We start from the raw sequence: 25,025 nt of genomic DNA on the forward strand, positions 1-25,025 counted from the left end.
AGTGTTCGTGACGCCAGGATGTGGTTGTATGGTGTTGGGCACCGCCAACAACCAACCCAAAACGGCATATAGTGAATGACAATCAAAAGCAGGGTTTTGAGGCAACTGGAACTTTACTGAAGAAGGCAGAATAACAGTCTTTACAAATAGCCAACAGCAACTTCCACAGAGGTGACCAGGACACAGGGAACCTCTCAGGCTTGCTTGGACTTGTAGTTGTAATAATAATGATGCAGGCCACTGTACCACTGTTACGACTTTGGAAGGGACTGTAGAGACTTGACTTGTACTCACAGATTTGATGTGGCTGCAGATTTATAGGCTTTGGCCTAGCTGTAATAGACTTGACTTGTACAGGACTTGTGCTTGCTTTTGGGCCTCGGGATCAAGAGAGCGCAGGAAAAAGAGCAGAAACCAAGAGAGAGAATGTGGAGACTACAGCCCCTTATATATCAGGGGCTAGACTAAAGCCCATTGGTAGCTGGTTGCCTGTGGTTACCGGTGTCTCTGGAACTCTGGGTATCATGTGATCACACATCACATGACATTTCACATGACCTTAGGAAGGTCCTATACAGTTTAAACATCCCAACAACCATCATGTATTACTTACATTCACTGTACAATACATATAATAGATTTACATACTCAATATACAATACAATACCATATAATGACTTAAGGGGCACCCTGCAGGAGAGCCCTGTGGACTTGAGGGACTCTACCTAAGGGGACTTTAGGACTGTACAGAACCATGTTCTGTACCGGAACACCACAATAGCCTCTATGTATAACAGCTCTACTGTGCCATGAGGCTTAGAGCAAGCAAGTTGCTAAAAGAGCTTACATGGTTATAAAAGGAAAGCACAGTGTCAGCTGGTAGGTGATCCCAGTTATGCCAAAGGCCGCCATGTCACTGAAGGTCATTGTTTGTCAGTGGAGGAACTCATTAGAGCTCAGTAGCAACCTTGGTCTAAGCCCCAAGTGACCACCGTCTTGGTGAGCAGTGCAGCTGGTTCCTAAGTAAATTTGTCTTGAGTATCTTGAGTATCTTGATGTATGACCCCATATCAGCATGGGTTTATGAGGGATCGGTCCTGTCAAGCTAACCTGATCAGCATTTATGAGGAAGGGAGCTCCAGACTTGACCAGGGGGAATCCCTGGATGTCATATATCTGGATTTTTCCAAAGCATTTGATACGGTGCCACATAAAATGTTGGTGCATAAAATGAGAAGGATTGGGCTGGGGGGAAGAATGTGTGCAAGTGGGTAAGTAACTGTCTCAGCGATAGGAAACAGAGGGTAGTTATTAATGGTACTTATTCTGATTGGGTGACTGTTACTAGTGGGGTACCACAGGGATCAGTCTTGGGCCCCATATTATTTAATATATTCATTAATGACCTTGTAGAGGGGTTTAATAGTAAAGTAGGAATCTTTGCAGATGATACTAAACTCTGTAAAGTGGTAAACACTATAGAGGACAGTGCACTGTTACAAATGGATCTGGATAGGTTGGAGGTTTGGCCTGGGAAGTGGCAGATGAGGTTCAACACTGATAAATGTAAGGGAATTCACATGGGGAAGAAAATTCCGGACTGGGATTATGTATTAAATGGGAGAATACTTGTGACGACTTATGTGGAAAAGGACTTGGGAGTCTTAGTTAATAGTAAATTTAGCTGTAGTGACCAGTGTCGGGCAGCTGCTGCCAAGGCAAATAAAATCATGGGGTGCATCAATAGGGGCATAGATGCCCACGACAAGGAAATAATTCTACCACTGTACAAATCACTAGTAAGACCACACATAGAATACTGTGTACAGTACTGGGCACCAGTGTACAAGAAAGATATGGTGGAGCTGGAGAGGGTTCAAAGACGGGCAACCAGAGTAATACGAGGAATGGGAGGACTGCAGTACCCAGAAAGATTATCAGAATTAAGGTTATTTAATTTAGAAAAATAAGGTTTAGGGGAGACCTATAACTATGTATAAATATATCAGGGGACCATACAGAGATCTTTCCCATGATCTATTTATACCGAGGACTGTATCTATAACAAGGGGGCATCCTCTACATCTTGAGGAAAGAAGGTTTCTACACCAGCACAAATGGGGATTCTTTACTGTAAGAGCAGTGAGACTATGGAACTCTCTGCCAGAGGAGGTGGTCATGGTGAACTCTGTAAAAAAGTTCAAAAGGGGTCTGGATGCATTTTTGGAGAGTAATAACATCGCTGGTTATGTAGGGAAGGCATTTTTACCTCTAGTATGAGGTTTTTTTGCCTTCCTCTGGATCAACTCATTTGGGACTCATTAGGGTTATAAGTTGAACTTGATGGACTCTGGTCTTTTTTCAACCTTATGAACTATGTTACTATAAATAAATAAAAATATTTTTAATCTAAAAAAATGTTTTGATAATCTCTTATGGCTCCATAGTAAAGACCACTGATCCCTACGTCACACGTCACGGTGTTCACCTCTATTATTTATTGGCATTGCAGACATTTGTGATCGAGGTCAGAACAAAAGGCGGCTCCAAGTATTTTATATACAGAAGATATAGCCAGTTTTTCACTCTACACACGAAGCTTGAAAACAATTATGGCCCGGAGAGCGGTATGGCACCTTATATTTTCACATTCCCACCATTTCCTGGTAAGTGCCTGTAGTATGTTCCGTGGTTTCAAACGTGCCATGAATGACTGTGTGAAATATTCAATCTCCTAAAGACTAAAATACTATTTATTTGTTCTCTGAACTGTGGTCAGTGCCATCTGTACTTTTAGTCCTTGACCATTGTCATGGGAGCGGTGTTCCTCTGTAGCCTCATTTACCATGTATTTGATGTGGGAGCTGTTGTGTGTGCTGTGCCCAGTGTAATGTATCTAATGACCTTGTCTTGCAGCAAAGATTTATGTTGGAAACAAGAAGGAAATTGCTGAGAGTCGCATTCCTCTCCTGAATGCCTACATGAAGGTAGAGTGGCTGCAATCCCTTCTTGAACGTATCCTATGCAATATATCCTCCATACAAATAAATAGTCATGTTAAACAGGGTTGTCTGGATTAGAAATGGATTTCTATAGACTTTATTAGAGAATTCTGGGTTGTAATACAAGTCAAGGCATTCCATGAACAACCCATTGATTTCATTGGCCACAATGCAGTGCTTAATCTCCTTGTGATGCTACCGCTGGATTTTCCTGTAGACTGCAACTAATCCCTGTGGGCCCCAATAAAAAGACGCCATGTGATCAGCCTATTATTGTATAACTCTTTTAACAAAACATAGCATGTTATGTTTCACATGATATAAATTGCTGGGGTAGAAACAGCATGTGTGACCATACAGCTGCTCAGAATCCCTGCAGGCAAGGATGCCCACTGCTCATTTAAAGGGAACCTGACATCACTTCCATGCTGCCTGAACCAGGAATCATGAGTTTCCTGGCAGCTTCTCCCCATCCCACCATGACTCGTGACGTCACGGCCATGCCCCCTCAATACAAGTCTATGGGAGGGGGCGTGACAGCCATCACTCCCCCTCCCAAAGACTTGCATTGAGGGAGCGTGGCCGTTACATCACGAGCAGGGCACGGCCGTGACATCATAAGCCTCCGGCACTGCACCCGATGCTCTAAGTGAATGCCGGGTGCAGCAGGGAGATCGCGGGAGTCCCCAGCGACGGGACCCCGGCGATCAGACATCTTATCCAAAGGATAGGGGATAAGACGTCTAGGGGCGGAGTACCCCTTTAAAGAAGATGTCCTGCTAAACAAAATGTATCCCCTATCCAGGGGCAGATCCAGAGTCTAGTCTCGGGAGGGGCACTATTAGAGAATTTCGTTTTGGTGGACAGAAAATAAGGTGTTTCTTAAAGAACTTACAATATTATTAAAGGAGTACTCCGACGCAAAACTTTTACCTGTGAAAAGAAGCATGAATAAAAGTTATATTACATTGTAATGTACTCACCTTGTCCCTATCGGCTTCTTCCCGGACTTCTCCTCGGTTTTCCATCAGGCCGGAAGCTGGTGCCTTTGATGACGCTCGACTGCCTTTTTTTCACGATCCTGCGCCATCTTCGCCCGATGACTCATCGATCCCATGAGTCACTGCGGGCTGTGCCGGCCTCCCAGCCCAGAGTCGGCTACTCCCCCTAACTTAATTTATTCATTTATGCGCTGAGCTGCCATAGGCTCAGCTCAGCAAATGCCCACCTAAGCGCTGTCACCCAATCAGGGGGAGGGCAGCAGCTGGCCGGATGTCAGGAGCGGGCATGCTGGGAGATGTAGTTTTTCCCAGCGTGGGCCAAGAACTTCGGGAGGCCGTAACAGGAGAATGGCTGGGCCGTTTAACAAGATTGAGGGGTCGTTGGGCAGGTAAGTTAATGGGCTACAGTTAATGGGCTACATTGTGGCATTTTTTTTTTGTGGTGCATCGGAGTACTCCTTTAAATGTATCCAGTATAATAATCAAATATACCAATTGCCACAGAATGGGAAAGCGCTAAAGAAGTTTTTACAATTTAAAACTACAGCTCCCAGTATGACCTAAGTAGTGGTAAGGTTATGCTGGGAGTTGTTGTTTCACCCATCATTACTGCAAAACTTACAAGTGACTACAGCTCTGATTGGACAGTCAGGACAATGCACAATGATATCAGTGATTACAGGTGACGATTTCTCTATAGTCTTTCCTTATCTAGTTCAGATGATACATACCACCGGGTCCAGCTAAATGTTCTCGCTGAAGAACTTGATGCCCAGATGGCTCCTCACTATGTCAGCGGATTCTGAACCTCTATATGAAAACAAGTATTATTATAAAACTGCCAAACATCCTGTCCTTTGAATATAATTCTGACACACTGTACCCTCCGAACATACTACAACTCACTTTACCCTTTGAATATAATACTGCCACGCACTGTACCGACTGAATAATACTGCCACACATTGTACCCACTGAATAATACTGCCACACAATGTACCCACTGAATAATACTGCCACACATTGTACCCACTGAATATAATACTGCCACACACTGTACCCACTGAATATAATACTGCCACACATTGTACCCACTGAATATAATACTGCCACACACTGTACCCACTGAATATAATACTGCCACACATTGTACCCACTGAATAAAATACTGCCACACACTGTACCCACTGAATATAATACTGCCACACATTGCACCCGCTGAATACTGCCACACATTGTGCCCACTGAATATAATACTTCCACACATTGTACCCTCTAAATATAATACTGGCACACACTGTACCCTCTGAATATAATACTGCCACACACTGTACCCACTGAATATAATACTGCCCACACACTGTACCCACTGAATATAATACTGCCACACATTGTACCCACTGAATAATACTGCCACACACTGTACCCTCTGAATATAATACTGCCACACATTGTACCCACTGAATATAATACTGCCACACACTGTACCCACTGAATATAATACTGCCACACATTGTACCCACTGAATAATACTGCCACACATTGTACCCACTGAAAAATACTGCCACACATTGTACCCACTGAATATAATACTGCCACACACTGTACCCACTGAATATAATACTGCCACACATTGTACCCACTGAATAATACTGCCACACACTCTACCCTCTGAATATAATACTGCCACACATTGTACCCACTGAATATAATACTGCCACACACTGTACCCACTGAATATAATACTGCCCACACACTGTACCCACTGAATATAATACTGCCACACATTGTACCCACTGAATAATACTGCCACACACTGTACCCTCTGAATATAATACTGCCACACATTGTACCCACTGAATATAATACTGCCACACACTGTACCCACTGAATATAATACTGCCACACATTGTACCCACTGAATAATACTGCCACACATTGTACCCACTGAATAATACTGCCACACATTATACCCACTGAATATAATACTGCCACACACTGTACCCACTGAATATAATACTGCCACACATTGTACCCACTGAATAATACTGTCACACACTCTACCCTCTGAATATAATACTGCCACACATTGTACCCACTGAATATAATACTGCCACACACTGTACCCTCTGAATATAATACTGCCGCACACTTTACCTCTGAATATAATACTGCCACACACTGTACCCCTGAATATAATACTGCCATACACTGTAACCTCAGAATATAATACTAGCACACACTGTATGCTCTAAATATCCCTCTGAATACAATACCGTGATGTATTGTGGCTTATGAAAACCGTACTACCCCAGAAATTCCTTATACTCTGTGCCCCTCATATATAGTAATAATGCCCCATCCTGTGCCTGCACATATAACTATGACCTGTCCTGTTCCCCCTCATAATAATAATGCCCTCTGTCCTGTGCCCCTACATATAATTCCCCCTGTGCTGTGCCCCTCACTTATAATGCCCCTGCAATGTTCCCCTCACATATAATGCCCCCGTCCTGCTCCCTCATGGGGCATTTTAAGTAAGGGGCACATAACATGGTGCATTATAAGTAAGGGGCACATAACAGGGTGCATTATAAGTAAGGGGCACATAAGAGGGCACTGTAAGTCGAAGTACATTATATGTTAGCGGCTCAAGACAGGGGGTATTATAAGTGAGGGGCCCAAGAAAGGAGGGGCATTATAAGTGAGGGCCTGTAATGCCCCCCTGTCATGTGCCCCTCACATTGAATGCCCTCTGTTATGTGCCCCTCACTTATCATGCCCCCCTGTCATGTGCCCCTCACATTTAATGCCCCCATGTCATGTGCCCCTCACATTTAATGCCCCCCTGTCATGTGCCCCTCACATTTAATGCCCCTGCAATGTTCCCCTCACATATAATGCCCCCTGCACTGCACCCTTAGGGGGCATTTTAAGTAAGGGGCACATAACAGGGTGCATAAGTGAGGGGCACATGACAGGGGGCATTAAATGTGAGGGACACATGACAGAGGGCATTAAATGTGAGGGGCACATGACAGGGGGGCATTATACGTGAGGAGCCCCCCTTTCATGTGCCCCTCACTTATAATGCCCCCCTGTCTTGGGCCGCTAACATATAATGTGCTTCGACTTATAATGCCCTATTATGTTCCCCTCACATATAATGCCCCCTGTACTGCACCCTCAGGGGGCATTTTAAGTAAGGGGCACATAAAAGGGGGCATTATAAATCAAAGCACATTATTTGTTAGCGGTACAAGACAGGGGGGCATTATAAGTGAGGGGCACATAACGGGGCCCTGTCAGTCTGCCGGAAGTGGCCATTCCAATGTCCCCCGCAGGAAGCCGCGGCCAACACATGGGATACATGGAGGGGGCATGTCGGCCGGCACTCCGTGCAGGGTTCAGCCAACCCCCTTACAGAAGACTGCAGGGGCCCTGTTCAGGAGATTGTAGGGGGTCCTAGCGCTCGGATGCCACACAATCTATAACTTATCCTCTGTCTCGGCATTTAAATAGGCTGTAAATAAATGGAAAATAGATGCAGGCAGCAGTGGGATAGATAGAAAGATAGATATGAGATAGATAGACAGATAGATATGAGATAGATATATATGAGATAGATAGATAGATATGAGATAGATAGATAGATAGATAGATATGAGATAGATATGAGATAGATAGATAAATAATTATATGGACCTGGCCTGCAGGTGCATGCTACTAGGCTAAATATACAGCAACAGAAGAATGCAGCAGCACACTGCCAGCACAAGGATATAGGTGAAACATGAACATGCAAATAAAACATGGAGAGCTATACAGCTATGGTGTAATAGATGCAAATGTGAAACTATGAGATAGTGAGGCACTTAGCTCGCAAATTTGTCTCCGCCGGCGGTCAAATAGCTTGGACCGTCCCACCGCGATAAGGTGGCCTCATTGGGACGGACCCTACACTGTGAATATGCCTCTGTGTGAACAGTTCAGTAAGCATGGCAGGATCTGGAACATCCAAGACACCTTATATACACACCTGATAGAGGTGGGTGGGGTGCAAGGCCAACATGGAGGTAGCCACTCCCCCGTATGTGTAATACAGACAAAGAATAAGTCAGCCAGCACTTTAGTTGATACCAAACTATTATATGGACCTGGCCTGCAGGTGCTGGCTGACTTATTCTCCCAGTATGCCCACAAAGCCAAATACAAGCTGGGAGTTGTAGTTTTACTACAGTTAGAGGCCTCTGCTGGGAAACACTGATTTGAGTTCCCCTTTATCACTGTCTCCTGACCCCCCCCTCCTCCTCACCTCAAAGTTACTTACCATGAAGGGCAGCATCAGGGTGGGCAGGGGGGTCTGGAGGCATTGGGTGGGTGTCCGGGCCTGTGGTGGAGGTGCAAGAAACTCAGCCCGGCCTGCAGGAAATATAGAGGACTGAGAAGGGGAGGAGCTTATCTCTCTTCCCAGCCCCTGCACAGTGTAATGGCTGCAGACTGAATGATGCTGAGACCGAAGCATCCTCAGTACTGACAGGCAGCCTGCAGAGGATGGTGTCCCCGCGGTTCACACGTTGCAAATGCTGCAGGTGAAGGGACAGTGAACCCGAGGATGACAGCTCCCGCTCATCAATACTATAGTATCGGGAGGGGCAGCAATTTCGGGGGGGGGGGGGGGGGGGGGGGGGGGGGGGGGGCAATTGCCCCGTTGACCCCCCCCCCCCCTGGATCCGCCACTGCCCCCATCCGCAGCAATCGGATTCCCTGCGATCTCCCATTCGGGGCCTCGGCTTTGCTCCAGAAAATTATGTTTTGCACCCAGCATGTCAGCTGGTCCAAACATGTCCCTCCATTCATCTCTATGGGAGAGGTGGAGACACGGGGTTCGTGTATCTCCGCCTCTGCAATAGAGATAAATGGAGGTAGCGTTTTTCGACCAGCTGACATGCTGGGTATGTAACGCGCATTAGAAGGTCAGAGCCGGGGCCCCATGGGGGAGATCCTGCAGATACAGAATACATTTTGTTTCGCTGGACATCTTCTTTATTTTGGGTATAGGGAGAAAACTTTCAATCAAGGCTGGTAGGGTGAGAGAAGCCACTGGTGACCACCCTGATGACTGGTGGTTCGGGCAGCATGAAAGTGATGGCAGGTTCCCTTTAAAATAACAGGGAGGAATATTTTTTATCCTTTTTACTTTGTATATCTTGCTGCATTTCGAAATCCACCCTCGCCTATTTCTCTTTTTTTTTTATATGCTTTTTATCTAGCTTGACTGATTTGACTAAGCAGGTATTAAAGTGTCTGTGCTATAATTTTATGATTATATAGTAGTTGCAGTTACATGAAAACCACATTCACGGGCTTGTATGCTGTAAATTATACAGAGAATCAGACATTTTACTATGTATTGCTTTCTCTGCTGTCAGTGATAATCTTTATATACATATTGTTAGTATTTAGGTTTTTATCAAGATATAAATAATATACTGTAGAGTATGTGCAGTATCAAAGGGATTTATTAACCCCTTAACGGCGCAGGACGTAAATGTACGTCCTGGTGACGTGGTACTTAACGCACCAGGACGAACATTTACGTCCTGAGCATAACCGCGGGCATCGGAGCGATGCCGGCATCATGCGCGGCAGGTCCCAGCTGTGGATCGCAGCCAGGGACCCACCGGTTAATGGCGGACACCCGCGATCCCGCGGATGTCCGCCATTAACCCCTCAGATGCCGTGATCAATACCGATCACGGCATCTGCAGCATCGCGGTCACTTAACAGGATGATCGGATCGCCCGCAGCGCTGCCGCGGTGATCCGATCGTCCTGCACAGCAGATGGAGGTCCCCTCACCTGGCTCCGCTGCCTTCCGGGAGTCTTCTGCTCTGATCTGCCTTCCCGCAGACCAGAGCAGAAGATCACCGATAACCCTGATCAGTGCTATGTCCTATACATAGCACTGAACATGATTAGCAATTGAGTGATTGCTTTAAATAGTCCCCTATGGGGACTATTAAAGTGTAAAAATAAAAGTAAAAAAAGTAAAAAAAGTAAAAAAAAATTGAAAAACCCCCTTCCCCAATAAAAACGGAAATTGTCCCATTATCCCTATTTTACCCCCAAAAAGTGTAAACAATTTATTTTATATACATATTTGGTATCACCGTGTGCGTAAATATCCAAACTATTAAAATAAAATGTAAATGATCCCGTACGGTGAATGGTGTGAACGTAAAAAAAAGTCCAAAATAAATGCTTTTTTATAACATTTTATTCCCCAAAAAATTAATAAAAAATGTATTAAAAGTTTTGTATAAGCAAATAGGGTATTAATAAAAAGTACAGATCACGGCTCAAAAATTAGCCCTCATACCACCGCTTATACGGAAAAATGAAAAAGTTATAGGTCTTCAAAATAGGGGAATTTTAAACGTACTAATTTGTTTAAAAAGTTTGCGATTTTTTTTAAGCGCAACAGTAATAGAAAAGTGTATGATCATGGTATCATTTTAATCGTATTGACCCAGAGAATTAAAAACACATCATTTTTACCATAAATTGTACGGCGTGAAAACAAAACCTTCCAAAATTTGCAAAATTGTGGTTTTCTTTTTCATTTCCCCACACAAATAATATTTTTTTGGTTGCGCCATACATTTTATGATAAAGTGAGTGATGACATTACAACGGACAACTGGTCGCGCAAAAAACAAGCCCTCATACTAGTCTTTGGATGAAAATATAAAAGAGTTATGATTTTTTGAAGGGGAGGAGGAAAAAATGAAAACGTAAAAATAAAATTGTCTGAGTCCTTAAGGACCCAGCCATTTTACACCTTAGGACCCGGCCATTTTTTGCACATCTGACCACTGTCACTTTAAACACTAATAACTCTGGAATGCTTTTAATTATCATTCTGATTCCGAGATTGTTTTTTCGTGACATATTCTACTTTAACATAGTGGTAAAATTTTTTGGTAACTTGCATCCTTTCTTGGTGAAAAATCCCCAAATTTGATGAAAAATTTGAAAATTTTGCATTTTTCTAACTTTGAAGCTCTCTGCTTGTAATGAAAATGGATATTCCAAATATTATTTTTTTTTTATTCACATATACAATATGTCTAATTTATATTTGCATCATAAAATTGACGAGTTTTTACTTTTGGAAGACACCAGAGGGCTTCAAAGTTCAGCAGCAATTTTCCAATTTTTCACAAAATTTCCAAAATCACAATTTTTCAGGGACCAGTTCAGGTTTGAAGTGGATTTGAAGGGTCTTCATCTTAGAAATACCCCACAAATGACCCCATTATAAAAACTGCACCCCCCAAAGTATTCAAAATGATATTCGGTCAGCATTTTAACCCTTTAGGTGTTTCACAGGAATAGCAGCAAAGTGAAGGAGAAAATTCACAATCTTCATTTTTTACACTCGCATATTCTTGTAGACCCAATTTTTGAATTTTTACAAGGGGTAAAAGGAGAAAATGTATACTTATATTTGTAGCCCAATTGCTCTCGAGTAAGCACATACCTCATATGTCTATGTAAATTGTTCGACGGGCGCAGTAGAGGACTCAGAAGCGAAGAAGCGACAAGGGGATTTTGGAGCGTACGTTTTTCTGAAATGGTTTTTGGGGGGCATGTTGCATTTAGGAAGCCCCTATGGTGCCAGAACAGGAAAAAAAACACATGGCATACCATTTTGGAAACTATACCCCTTGAGGAACATAACAAGGAATAAAGTGAGCCTTAATACCTCACAGGTGTTTCACGACTTTTGCATATGTAAAAAAAAATAAAAAAAATTCTATAAAATGTGTGTTTTCCCCCCAAATTTCACATTCTTGCAAGGGTTAATAGCAGAAAATACCCCCCAAAATTTGTAACCCCATCTCTTCTGAGTATGGAGGTACCCCATAAGTTGACCTGAAGCGCACTAGGGACGAACTACAATGCTCAGAAGAGAAGGAGTCATATTTGGCTTTTTGAGAGCAAATTTTGCTAGGGGCATGTCGCATTTAGGAAGCCCCTATGGTGCCAGGACAGCAAAAAATACCCACATGCCATACCATTTTGGAAACTAGACCCCTTGAGGAACGTAACAAGGAATAAAGTGAGCCTTAATACCCCACAGGGGTTTCACGACTTTTGCATACGTAAAAAAAAAAATTCTCACTAAAATGTGTGTTTCCCCCCCAAATTTCACATTTTTGCAAGGGTTAATAGCAGAAAATACCCCCCAAAATTTGTAACCACATCTCTTCTGAGTATGGAGGTACCCCATAAGTTGACCTGAAGCGCACTACGGGCGAACTACAATGCTCAGAAGAGAAGGAGTCATATTTGGCTTTTTGAGAGCAAATTTTGCTCGGGGGGCATGTCGCATTTAGGAAGCCCCTATGGTGCCAGAACAGCAAAATAACCCCCACATGGCATACCATTTTGGAAACTAGACCCCTTGAGGAACGTAACAAGGAGTACAGTGAGCATTTACCCCCCACTGGTGTCTGTCAGATCTTTGGAACAGTGAGCTGTACAAAATGTTTTATTTGCGCAGCCCACTGTTCCAAAGATCTGTCAGACACCAGTGGGGTGTAAATTCTCACTGCACCCCTCATTACATTCCATGAGGGGTGTAGTTTCCGAAATGGGGTCACATGTGGGGTTTTGTTTTTTTTGCGTTTGTCAAAACCGCTGTAACAATCAGCCACCCCTGTGCAAATCACCTCAAATGTACATGGTGCACTTTCCCTTCTGGGCCTTGTTGTGCGCCCCCAGAGCACTTTGCGCCCACATATGGGGTATCTCCGTAGTCGGGAGAAATTGCATTACAAATTTTGGGGGGCTTTTTTCCCTTTTACCTCTTGTCAAAATGAAAAGTATAGGGCAACACCAGCATGTTAGTGTAAAAAATGTATTTTTTACACTAACATGCTGGAGTAGACCCCAACTTCACCTTTTCATAAGGGGTGAAGGGAGAAAAAGCCCCCAAAAATTTGTAAGGCAATTTCTCCCGAGATCGGCGATAGCCCATATGTGTCCCAGAACTGTTGCCTTGAAATACGACAAGGCTAGAAAGTGAGAGCCCCATGCGCATTTGAGGCCTGAATTAGGGATTTGCATAGGGGTGGACATAGGGGTATTCTACGCCAGTGATTCCCAAACAGGGTGCCTCCAGCTGTTGCAAAACTCCCAGCATGCTTGGACAGTCGATGGCTGTCCGGCAATACTGGGAGTTGTTGTTTTGCAACACCTGGAGGCTCCATTTTGAAAACAGTGGCGTACCAGACGTTTTTCATTTTTATTGGGGAGGGGGGCTGTGTAGGGGTATGTGTATATGTAGTGTTTTTTACTTTTTATTTCATTTTGTGTTAGTGTAGTGTAGTGTTTTTAGGGTACAGTCACACGGGCAGGGGGGGTTACAGCGATTTTCCCGCTGCGAGTTTGAGCTGCCACGCAAAATTTGCTGCATCGCAAACTCGCAAAATTAGCTGCATCGCAAACTGCCCATGTGAATGTACCCTGTACATTCACAGGAGGGGGGGGGGGGGATCTCCAGCTGTTGCAAAACTACAACTCCCAGCATGCACAGTCTATCAGTGAATGCTGGTAGTTATAGTTTTGCAACAGCTGGAGGCACACGGGTTGGGAAACACTGAATTAGGAAACAGACAATGTTTCCCAACCAGTGTGCCTCCTGTTGTTGCAAAACCACAACTCCCAAACATTCTCAGGCATGCTGGAAGTAGTAGTTCGGCAACATCTTTAGAGCCAGATGTTGCCGAACTACAACTCCCAGCATGCTTGGAGTTGTAGTTTGCAACATCTGGAGGACTACAGTTTGCAGACCACTAATACAGTGGTTCCCAATCTGTGCCCTTCCAGATGTTGCAAAACTACAACTCCCAGTATGCCAAAACTGTCCAGGCATGCTGGGAGTTGTAGTTCTGCAACATCTGAAGGGCCAGATGTTACAGAACTACAACTCCCAGCATGCCTGGACAGTAAGGGCATGCTGAGGATGTGTAGTTTTGCAACATCTGGAAGGGCACAGTGGTCCCAAAACTGCGGACCTCCAGATGTTGCAAAACTGCAACTCCCAGCATGCCCAGATGCCAAGGGCTGTCTGGGCATGCTGGGAGTTGTAGTATACAGGGTCCCAATACAGCAATGCATGTCACTTTACGGCGACGTGCATTGCTGTAAAGGGCCCGACCGCGGCTGAAGAGGAACTCACCTGTCGCCGCCGCCATCTTCCTCGCCGGATCCGGGTCTTCAGGGACGAGGTAAGTACCGGGGCCGGTCCCCAGCACTCCCCCGTCCCCCGCAGCGTCCTCCGGTCTTCCTCCCGTCCTCTCCGGACTTCCAGGGGCCGGGCAGGGCGGGAGGAAGTAACCGCCCCCTCCCCCTGCGATTGGTCGGTTAATTAACCGAAGAATCACAGGGGATCGGAGGAGGTGGCAGGCTTGCCACCTCGCTCCTAGTCTTCAGCATGGTCCTGGTTGTCTGTGACAGCCGGGATCATGCAAAATTACCGGGCGGGTCCCAGATCAGCCCGGTATCGCCGCAGATCGCAAGGGCGATTTCCCTTGTGATTTGCGGCGATCGCCGACATGGGGGGCCTACATGGCCCCCCTCGGCGTTTGCCCTGGATCCTTGCTGAAGGATTTCAGCAGGGATCCGCTTCCGATCTCCGCCGGGTGAGCGGCGGAGACCAGGAAAAGACCATGATGTATGCATACGTCATGGGTCCTTAAGACCCAGGGTGTGATGACGTATGCATACGTCATGGGTCCTTAAGAGGTTAAGGTCCTTAACCTCTTCAGGACATAGGGCGTATGGATACGCCCTGCATTCCGAGTCCTTAAGGACCGAGAGCGTATCCATACACCCGTGGGAATTCCGGTCCCCACCGCTAGCCGGTTGGGGACCGGAGCCGGATGCCTGCTGAAATCGTTCAGCAGGCATCACGGCTTATCGCCCAGGGGAGTCATTATGCCCCCCCATGTCGGCGATGGCTGCAGATCGCTTGACAATTCAGTCCAGCGATCTGCGGCGATTCCGGGTCAATCGGGTCTCCAGTGACCCGTTGACCCAGAATTACTGGCTGATCGGGGCCGTCTCTGACGGTCCCGAACAGCCATAGCCTGCAGGGGTGAGGTGGCACTGGTGCCATCTCACGATCACCCAATTCTTCGGCCGGTTTACCGGCTGACCAATCAGGGCGCCTGCTGCGGGTGTCACTCCCGCAACCCGCTTCACCACTCTTCCGGAGGACGTGAGCGGTTGCGGGAAGAAGACCTCGGGAGCTGGGGACCCCGATCCCCGGCGTCAATTTTGGGATCGGGGCCCCAGGAGCGGCGGTGGCAGCGAGGGACTGACCTGTGTCCCGGAGCCGCAGCAGGAGGTGAGTGACAGCCTCCTGCTGTTGCTTAGCAACAGCTCCCAGCATGCAAGAAGGGCATGCTGGGAACTGTAGTTATGCAACAGCAGAAGGTAGACAACCAGAACTCCCAGCATTCCCTTATGGGCATGCTGGGACTTATAGTTTTGCAACAGCTGGAGGCACATTTTTTCTATGGAAAAGTGTACCTTCAGCTGTTGTATAACTACAACTCCCAGCTTGCACAAACAGCTAAAGTGCATGCTGGGAGTTGTAGTGGTGCATCTGCTGGTTGCATAACTACAACTCCCAGCATGCCCGTTGGCTGTCGGTGACTGCTGAGAGTTGTAGTTTTGCAACAGCTGAAGGCACAATGGTTGTGAAACTCAGAGTTTTTTTTTACCTAACTCAGTGTTTCACGACCGGTGTGCCTCCAGCTGTTGCAAACTACAACTCTCAGCAGTCACCGTACACCATGCACCGTACATGCTGGGAGTTGTAGTTTTGCAACAGCTGGAGGCACACTGGTTGTGAAACACTGAGTTAGGTCACAAACTCAGTGATACATAATCAGTGTGCCTACAGCTGTTGCAAAACTAAAACTCTCAGCATGTACAGTCTGTCAGCGCAGGCTGGGTTGTAGTTGTAGTTTTGCAACAGCTGGATGTCCCCCCCCCCCCCCAATGTGAACGTACAGGGTACACTCACATGGGCGGAGGATTACAGTAAGTATCCGGCTGCAAGTTTGAGCTGCGGCAAATTTTCTGCCGCAGCTCAAACTGCCAGCGAGAAACTACTGTGAACCCCCGCCCGTGCGACTGTACCCTAAAAACACTACACTACACTAACACAAAATAAAATAAAAAGTAAAAAACACTACATATACACATACCCCTACACAGCCCCCCTCCCCTCCCCAATAAAAATGAACGTCTGGTACGCCACTGTTTCCAAAACAGAGCCTCCAGCTGTTGCAAAACAACAACTCCCAGTATTGTCAGACAGCCGTTGACTGTCCAGGCATGCTGGGAATTTTGCAACAGCTGGAGACACCCTGTTTGGGAATCACTGGCATAGAATTCCCCTATGTCCACCCATATGCAAGTCCCTGATTTAGGCCTCAAATGCGCATGGCACTCTCACTTTGGAGTCCTGTCGTATTTCAAGTCAACAGTTTAGGGTCACATATGGGGTATCGCCGTACTCGGGAGAAATTGTGTTACAAATTTTGGGCGGTATTTTCTGCTTTTACCCTTTTTAAAAATGTTACATTTTTGGGAAAACAAGCATTTTAGGTAAAAATTTTTTTTTTTTTTTTACATATGCAAAAGTTGTGAAACACCTGTGGGGTATAAAGGTTCACTTAACCCCTTGTTACGTTCCCCGAGGGGTCTAGTTTCCAAAATAGTATGCCATGTGGGGGTTTTTTGCTGTCCTGGCACCATAGTGGCTTCCTAAATGCGGCATGCCCCCAGAGCAAAATTTGCGTCCAAAAAGCCAAATGTGACTACTCTTCTTCTGAGACCTGTAGTGCGCCAGCAGAGCACTTTTCACCCCCATATGGGGTATTTTCTGAATCGGGAGAAATTGGGCTTCAAATTTTGAGGGGTATTTTCTGCTATTACCCTTTTTAAAAATTTAAAATTTTTGGGAAAACAAGCATTTTAGGTAAAATTTTTTTTTTTTTTTTACATTTGCAAAAGTCATGAAACACCTGTGGGGTATTAAGGCTCACTTTATCCCATGTTACATTCCCCGAGGGGTCTAGTTTCCAAAATGGTATGCCATGTGTTTTTTTTTTTTGCTGCTCTGGCACCATAGGGGCTTCCTAAATGCAACATGCCCCCCAAAAACCATTTCAGAAAAACGTACTCTCCAAAATCCCCTTGTCGCTCCTTCCCTTCTGAGCCCTCTACTGCGCCCGTCGAACACTTTACATAGACATATGATGTATGTGCTTATTCAAGAGAAATTGCGCTACAAATACATAAAGTAAAAATTTTCTCCTTTTACCTCTTGCAAAAATTGGGTCTACAAGAACATGTGAGTGTAAAAAATTAAGATTTTGAATTTTCTCCTTCACTCTGCTGCTATTCCTGTAAAACACCTAAAGGGTTAAAACACTGACTGAATGTCATTTTGAATACTTTGGGGGGTGTAGTTTTTATAATGGGGTTATTTATGGGGTATTTCTAATATGAAGACCCTTCAAATCCACTTCAAAACTCAACTGGTCCCTGAAAAATATCGAGTTTAAAAATTTTGTGAAAAATTGGAAAATTGCTGCTGAACTTTGAAGCCCTCTGGTGTCTTCCAAAAGTAAAAACTTGTCAATTTTATGATGCAAACATAAAGTAGACATTTTGTATATGCGAATAAAAAAAAATTTATTCGTAATATCCATTTTCCTTACAAGCAGAAAGCTTCAAAGTTAGAAAAATGTGTCACCAAAGGTACATATAACCCTACATATATAGTAGGTAAAGGTATGTGATTGTAATTATAACACCGAAAAGAGAACCATACCACAGAATAAACAGCAAGATAATAGAATATACAAAATCAATCTTTATTAATACAATTTAGTGATAAAAAAATATCTTAAAATTTGAAAAAAAGAGAGAATAAATAGGCACTGGTGGACATACAAAGATATAGGACAATGGTAGGACACAAATACATCAAAATATGCAAATATAAGGAATAAATGCCACAATAGCTGGTAGGATACAAGGGTGATGCCTGCCAAAAATATGCAATAAAGGGTGCCAGGGGTTCAGGGGTTCAGGTGTAGGTATGGTTTGGCACCCTTTATTGCATATTTTTGGCAGGCATCACCCTTGTATCCTACCAGCTATTGTGGCATTTATTCCTTATATTTGCATATTTTGATGTATTTGTGTCCTACCATTGTCCTATATCTTTGTATGTCCACCAGTGCCTATTTATTCTCTTTTTTTCAAATTTTAATATATTTTTTATCACTAAATTGTATTAATAAAGATTGATTTTGTATATTCTATTATCTTGCTGTTTATTCTGTGGTATGGTTCTCTTTTCGGTGTTATAAAGTTAGAAAAATGCAAAATGCAAAATTTTGCATCAAATTTACGAATTTTTCACCAAGAAAGGATGCAAGTTACCACAAAAATTTACCACTATGTTAAAGTAGTTTCTTACAGGAAACATTTAATAGTAATACTCTACACTGTTTATCTAATAAGATAGGCTTAAGTGTCTGTTTAATATATTCTGACACTTAACTTACAGTTACTGTGTGTCAAGTGTTAGTGTCGTGAGTTAACTATGCATAAATTATTTCCTGTGTAACATGTCAGCCATTGCAAACACTGTGGTATTACTATAGTGTAAGGGTTAATGTATGCTATGTTTATGTAAGGGTGTAAAAAGAAAATTGATTGCATGGCTCACACCAATCAGTTTTTATGTAGAAACTCCTAGAAAGGCTAAGGGAGGAGTTTTCAAGTCAATCTCTATCTTCCCACAGGGCTGGAACCAGTTTAGTCTGTCTCAGGCCAGAAAGGTGTAAGGAATTCTTACAACTCTGCTCCTGCTGGGTAGATCAGTCTAGTCAGAGTCTGGCCCAGGCCAGGATAGAGTGCAGACCTGCCTTTTTGTTCTGTTTGTTAATCCCAAATAGCATTCTGTTTATGCTAAATCCTGCCATAAGCAAGTCCAGTTCCAGTCGCTAGAATTTACTGTAAGGTAGATCTGGGTAAGATCATAGTGAAAACGGCACCCTGTAGAATTCAGGAGGTTTTTACCAAAAGACTGTCTCCAGTCCATGCTGAGAGGGCAAAAGATCTTCAAATATCTTGTTTTATGCTCCAAGGAGAATCAACTAGTCAGAAGTGGGGAATAGCTAAGCAAGGACTCTTCTGGTTACACTTTAATATTTGTGGGCTCTATCACATCAGAAACAACTATAACTTATGCCCTATTATAGTGTACTGTGCCGCAAACTAGTATACTGTGCAAGACCACCTGTTGAAAAAATGGTTTTATGGGCTTAAAGGGGACTTATCAGGTTAGCCAGACCACCCTGCCACACATGATATTGCCAAAGGCTACTACCCTAGCTAGCCTGAACTACTATAATTCTCTTCATAGGTATCCTCAGCAGTACTACTGGTGGCCAGTAGGCCAGAGTAGTGCTTTTTCTGGGGGGAAAAAGTAGACCCTTTAAACAATAAAGTGATTTGTTATAAAGGTGTAATTTCATTGTATGCAACCACATCTGAAATGTCTTGCATTGTGTTTTCCATCTCTGGTCCACAGGCACTTCTGAACTCACCCGTCTGGATTCTTTTAGATGACGACCTTCGAATATTCTTCTACCAAACAGCAGATGAGAGCAAAAGAATCCCTCGAGCCTTGCGCAGGTTACGCCCTCCAACTCGGAGAATGTATGACTTTCTCTTGAAACTATATATTCAGCATATTATGACTTTCTTACTAGCTTGAAAGATTAGCTCCATAGAGCCAGTCAAATTAAGGCAAAACAGCAGTCAAAGACAGTAACAGAGATGTATTGTTCAAACAGGGCTTTCCCTTTTTAAATTTTTAGCACAAAACAAAATCCAGCGTTTACCTTCAGGCATAAAAATTCCAAATAAATCCTGCTAGTCAAAGGGCTAACTAACAATTCCTTCTCTGTCTATACAGGTGACTTCCTACCAGTCACCCGATCAAAAAGAGTAGACTTTATTATGTGTTACTTACATGTAAATTAAGTGTACAGACCTTAGGATTCCAACTCATTTCTGAGTGCAAGTTCCTCACAGCTGCTACTGCAGACTGAGTTACACCCTTTCTTTAAGCCCAATAGTAAGCTGCGAACAGCACCTGTGCTGATTGTGGCCCAAACTAAATACCTGAACTAGTCAAGAAAGGAATGACAGTCCCCACTACCAACCTCCCCGAAACAGACTTCACCAAAAGTTCCTTAGCAGCTATGCTCTGCATTTCTTCTGCTATGAGGTCTGCAGCATATTTTTGGCAGCGGGAATTCCATTTCCAAAAATCTGCTGCAGAAAGCCCGCTGGATTCAGGGTTGCAGTGGGAAACACTCTGCTATCTCTCAATTGAAGTGTACCTGTCAGACACCACAAAAAAAGACTCTTTTTATTAGATCACAGTGTTAGAAATCCTCTCAGGGGAAGGGGGTGTTTCCTTCCCTTGTGGTGGTGGGAGGTGATTGGTGTGTTTACTCATGCAGCCTTTTCTATCAGTTATCTCTTGTCCATGACTCATGGACATGCTGATACTGCAGCAGGACTGGTTAGTGATACTGTATGGGGACCCGTAGTGGTGGGATTTTCAGGAGCCATTTTCTTTATTAAATATTAAAAACATTTTAAACAATCATATTACAAAAGGCCTTTAACTTTCATCAGTGACAACATATAAAAAGTTTTTGGATCTCACAGTGCCCTTTTAAATCCGCCCTTAATCCACTATTTAAAAATTGACCGACAAAGTCATACTATAGGAACAGCATAATGTGATTCTCCAATCATATATATATATATACATACACACACACACATACACAGACTATAATTTGTAGCTCTGTAAAGAGCTAGAGCAGTGTTTCCCAACCAGTGTGCCTCCAGCTGTTGCAAAATTACAACTCCCAGCATGCCCGGACAGCCAAAGGCTGTCCGGGCATGCTGAAAGTTGTAGTTTTGCAACAGCCGGACACTGGTTGGGTAACACTGAGCTAGAGTCTGTATTTCTTTCAGTGTAAGAATAGGCAGCCATTAAGTAATCTGTATTTTTGTTTTCCTGCCAGTAAGAAGAACTCCCAACACATTTTGGATATGGAAAGACCCCGGGCAGAGGTAATATTGTTTTCTAGAGGAAGTGGTCTTCCCACAGAGAAAAGAGTTTATATTCAGATACATAATTGAAACGTTAAGTCTATTATACAAATCTCAGATTACCTAGGCCCCTAGCAGGGAAGTGCATCTCCAGGGTCACCCGTTCACCTGCTCTGCCCTGCCGCATTCCTTAATAAATACGATTCAATGAGGACGATTACCATAGACTTTCGGCAATCCAATTTTAATAGTTTAATGTTTAACATCATTAAATACCATAACCTCCAGGAACTGCTATAGACATGCTTGGCAGTGTGCTAGGGATTGTGGCCGCTCAATATAATGAGCAGACTAATGTATTTATAGAGTATGGCTGAAAGCTAGATGTCTCTGTTTTTCCCATAATTGGCAGATAAAATTCTGTCCCTGTGATCTATGTATTCAGATAAATGAGAGATCTGATTAGATGTCCATGTAAATGAGATGGGCTAATATAGAGAACAGGGTATTTTATTAGTTATCGTGTCTCCCACATACAGTACTTACGATAAGTGCCCCCGGTAAAAATCCATTAAATTGATGTAATATAGTAAACCATATAGTAATACGATTCAATGCTCTGAAATATATATTTTTCTACTGAGTATTCTTAATAATTACAGCTAAAATATACATCCTGAAGAACACTTATACTTAGTGACACTAATATCTGGCAAGTTAAAGTGTAGGCTCATTTTGGAAAGTGTAACACATTAGGGAATAGCAAAAAATTCAGTCTCCTGACACTGACTTCAGTGGGAAGCTGTGCAAGTAGTGTCTGCTGGCCCTCCTCATGGGCACATTATGCATACTGGACACGTCACTTGCACATGTCTGCACACTGGACACATGCCACTCACACATGTCTGCACACTGGACACATGCGACTCACACATGTCTGCACACTGGACACATGCAACTTACATATGTCTGAACACTAAACACATGCCCTTCACACATGTCCGCACAATGGGTACATGCCACTTACACTGTCTGCACACTTGACACATGCCACTTACACATGTCCGCACACTTGACAAATTCCACTTACACAAGTCTGCACACTGGATACATGCCACTTACACATGTCTGCACACTTTTTTTTTTTTTAAATAATTGTTTATTTAAAAGAGGTTTTATGGCTTACAACAAACACATAATACAACCAAGAATGGAAATCAACATAGTCAACTGGAGTACATGGCATTTCGATGATGAAAAGGATGTAGCATGCCACTTACACATGTCCGCACACTGGACACATGCCAGTCACACATGTTTGCACACTTGACACTTGCCACTTACACATGTCTGCACACTGGACACATGCCACTCACACATGTCTGCACACTGGACACATGCAACTTACATATGTCTGAACACTAAACACATGCCCTTCACACATGTCTGCACACTGGACACATGCCACTTACACATGTCCGCACACTGGACACATGCCACTCACACATGTTTGCACACTTGACACATGCCACTTACGCATGTCCGCACACTGGACACATGTCACTTACACATGTCTGCACACTGGACACATGCCACTTACACATGTCTGCACACTGGACACATGCCACTTACACATGTCTGCACACTGGACACATGCCACTTACACATGTCTGCACACTGGACACATGCCACTTACACATGTCTGCACACTGGACACATGCCACTTACACATGTCTGCACACTGGACACATGCCACTTACACATGTCTGCGCACTGGACACATGCCACTTACACATGTCTGCACACTGGACACATGCCACTTACACATGTCCGCACACTGGACACATGCCACTCATACATGTCCACACACTGGACACATACCACTCATACATGTCCGCACAGTACACACATGCCATTCATACATGTCTGCGCACTGGACACATGCCACTTACACATGTCCGCACACTGGACACATACCACTTACACATGTCTGCACACTGGACACATGCCACTTACACATGTCTGCACACTGGACACATGCCACTTACACATGTCTGCACACTGGACACATGCCAGACACACATTAAAAAACAGAACACTCCTGCTATTTAAGTGTACAATTCAATATTCAGTGTATAATATGGAATTTAAATGTATTTATTCTAATAGTAATATCCAGATAAAATGTAACTAAATCATATGACCTCTATCTAGCCTATAAGATAAAAGAAGAACCCACTTCTTTGGATATCTTTCTATTAGCCAGATACGGGGATGATATAAAGACTGGTTCCCCTTCTGCAGAAACCCACTCCTCCATACATTACTTGGACAGCCCAATGGGTGAAATTGACAATATATTCTATTTCCTGCACTACAAATGAGGATTTGCATGACTAGGGTAAAGCCTAGTTGCTGGCCCTTACCCAAACCATACCTCCCAATAACACACACACACACACACACACACATCACGTTGGGTACATGGGCCACAGCACCCCGTTTTTATTTACATAACAATTTAAAATATTGTCAACATAACCAATCCCACCCGTATGAACATCATACAACCAAAAACAACGGATCCAACATTTCACTAACATTCTGACTTGTTCATGCCAGGATAAGTACTTGAAGGCACACCAAAATCAAGGGTTTCCTGATTAACCCCAGCCGTGCGTCACCAGACCTGAGGGCACCAATTTCCGGAGACTCACCACCCTCCCTGGTGCCCCGTGCCCACAGGGAAACTGTCCACCAGGGCTAGGTAATGTCCCCAGCCCACTTCAGACCACCTTACCAACTGCCACAATTACCACCCGTGCCTCCAAGTCCCTATCCTGCAACCTCCACAACGGGGGCGTATGACCCCTTACACACCTCCATTCCGCCACAACAGCCCAGCCCTCTCCACAGCCTCATGAATACCCAACATCCACAAATCCATCCCAATGGCGTTAAGATGAACGCCATCAGGAGCCAAAAACTCAGGATCACCCAACTCCAATTCCTGGTGCTGGACTGCCAGGCCACCTGTGCGCGCCACAAGGTGCCCCACCACCTTGTTAACCTTAGCACGATCACCAGCCACTGATCTCGCCCCTCGCCAGTTTCTCCTCACCACAATATCTGACCAAATCAGAATCAGTCCAGGAAAAGCCTGCAACCTCGGAAAATTAATTTTAATGTCCCGCATCAAATCCCTTGACCTCCAGAACCCCAGGTCATTACCCCCAAAATGCACCACCAGCACATCCGGGGCCTGATCTACAGCCACCTAACGCTGCAAATGCCTCAACAAGCCCGCCCACAACAAACCCCCTTCCCCCAGCCACCAAACCCGCGCTTCTGATCAGGAAAGTCCCAACTGATGACCATCAGGCCGGACCGTAAACGAAAAAGAACAGCACACAAAGCAAGTAAACTAAGCAAAGCACAGACATCACATCCAATGCAGCTGAACATAAATCTTATACCTGTCAGACTTCCACCTCCCAATGCGCCTAATCACCTCCGGCTACAAACCCCACTGTAACGCCTCAGTGGCTGCCCCAATGTGGAAGGAATGAGAACTGTACTCCCCCGCTGCACACCTTGCAGCCAACAAACACCGCCGAAAAACCACAATAAACTGAAAGCGGGAAAGAAAATTCCCATCTGCATGGATCAGCAGAGGCCCACCTCCCCCCGGGCGCACCTCAAGGAAACTAAGAAAACAAGCCACCGTACACATACCGGAACCCACCAATGGAGCCCGCCCCGCCTGATCCGTCTTGGAAAGA

The 25,025-nt window shown here is 44.3% G+C and overlaps 1 protein-coding gene across 5 annotated transcripts in view; it reads left to right on the forward strand.

Moving 5' to 3' along the window:
* Positions 1-25,025, forward strand: part of NCF4 (neutrophil cytosolic factor 4) — a 325,878-nt gene that overhangs the window by 269,957 nt on the left and 30,896 nt on the right. For all 5 annotated transcript variants that reach the window (XM_056524092.1, XM_056524094.1, XM_056524095.1 and 2 more), the window contains 4 exons: positions 2,513-2,666; positions 2,917-2,987; positions 19,700-19,827; positions 21,216-21,264. In XM_056524092.1, the coding sequence (XP_056380067.1) occupies positions 2,513-2,666; positions 2,917-2,987; positions 19,700-19,827; positions 21,216-21,264 (402 nt within the window). The remainder of the gene's footprint in view (positions 1-2,512; positions 2,667-2,916; positions 2,988-19,699; positions 19,828-21,215; positions 21,265-25,025) is intronic.

The sequence above is a fragment of the Hyla sarda genome, chromosome 6 (genome assembly GCF_029499605.1).
Source record: "Hyla sarda isolate aHylSar1 chromosome 6, aHylSar1.hap1, whole genome shotgun sequence".
Lineage (NCBI taxonomy): Eukaryota > Metazoa > Chordata > Amphibia > Anura > Hylidae > Hyla > Hyla sarda.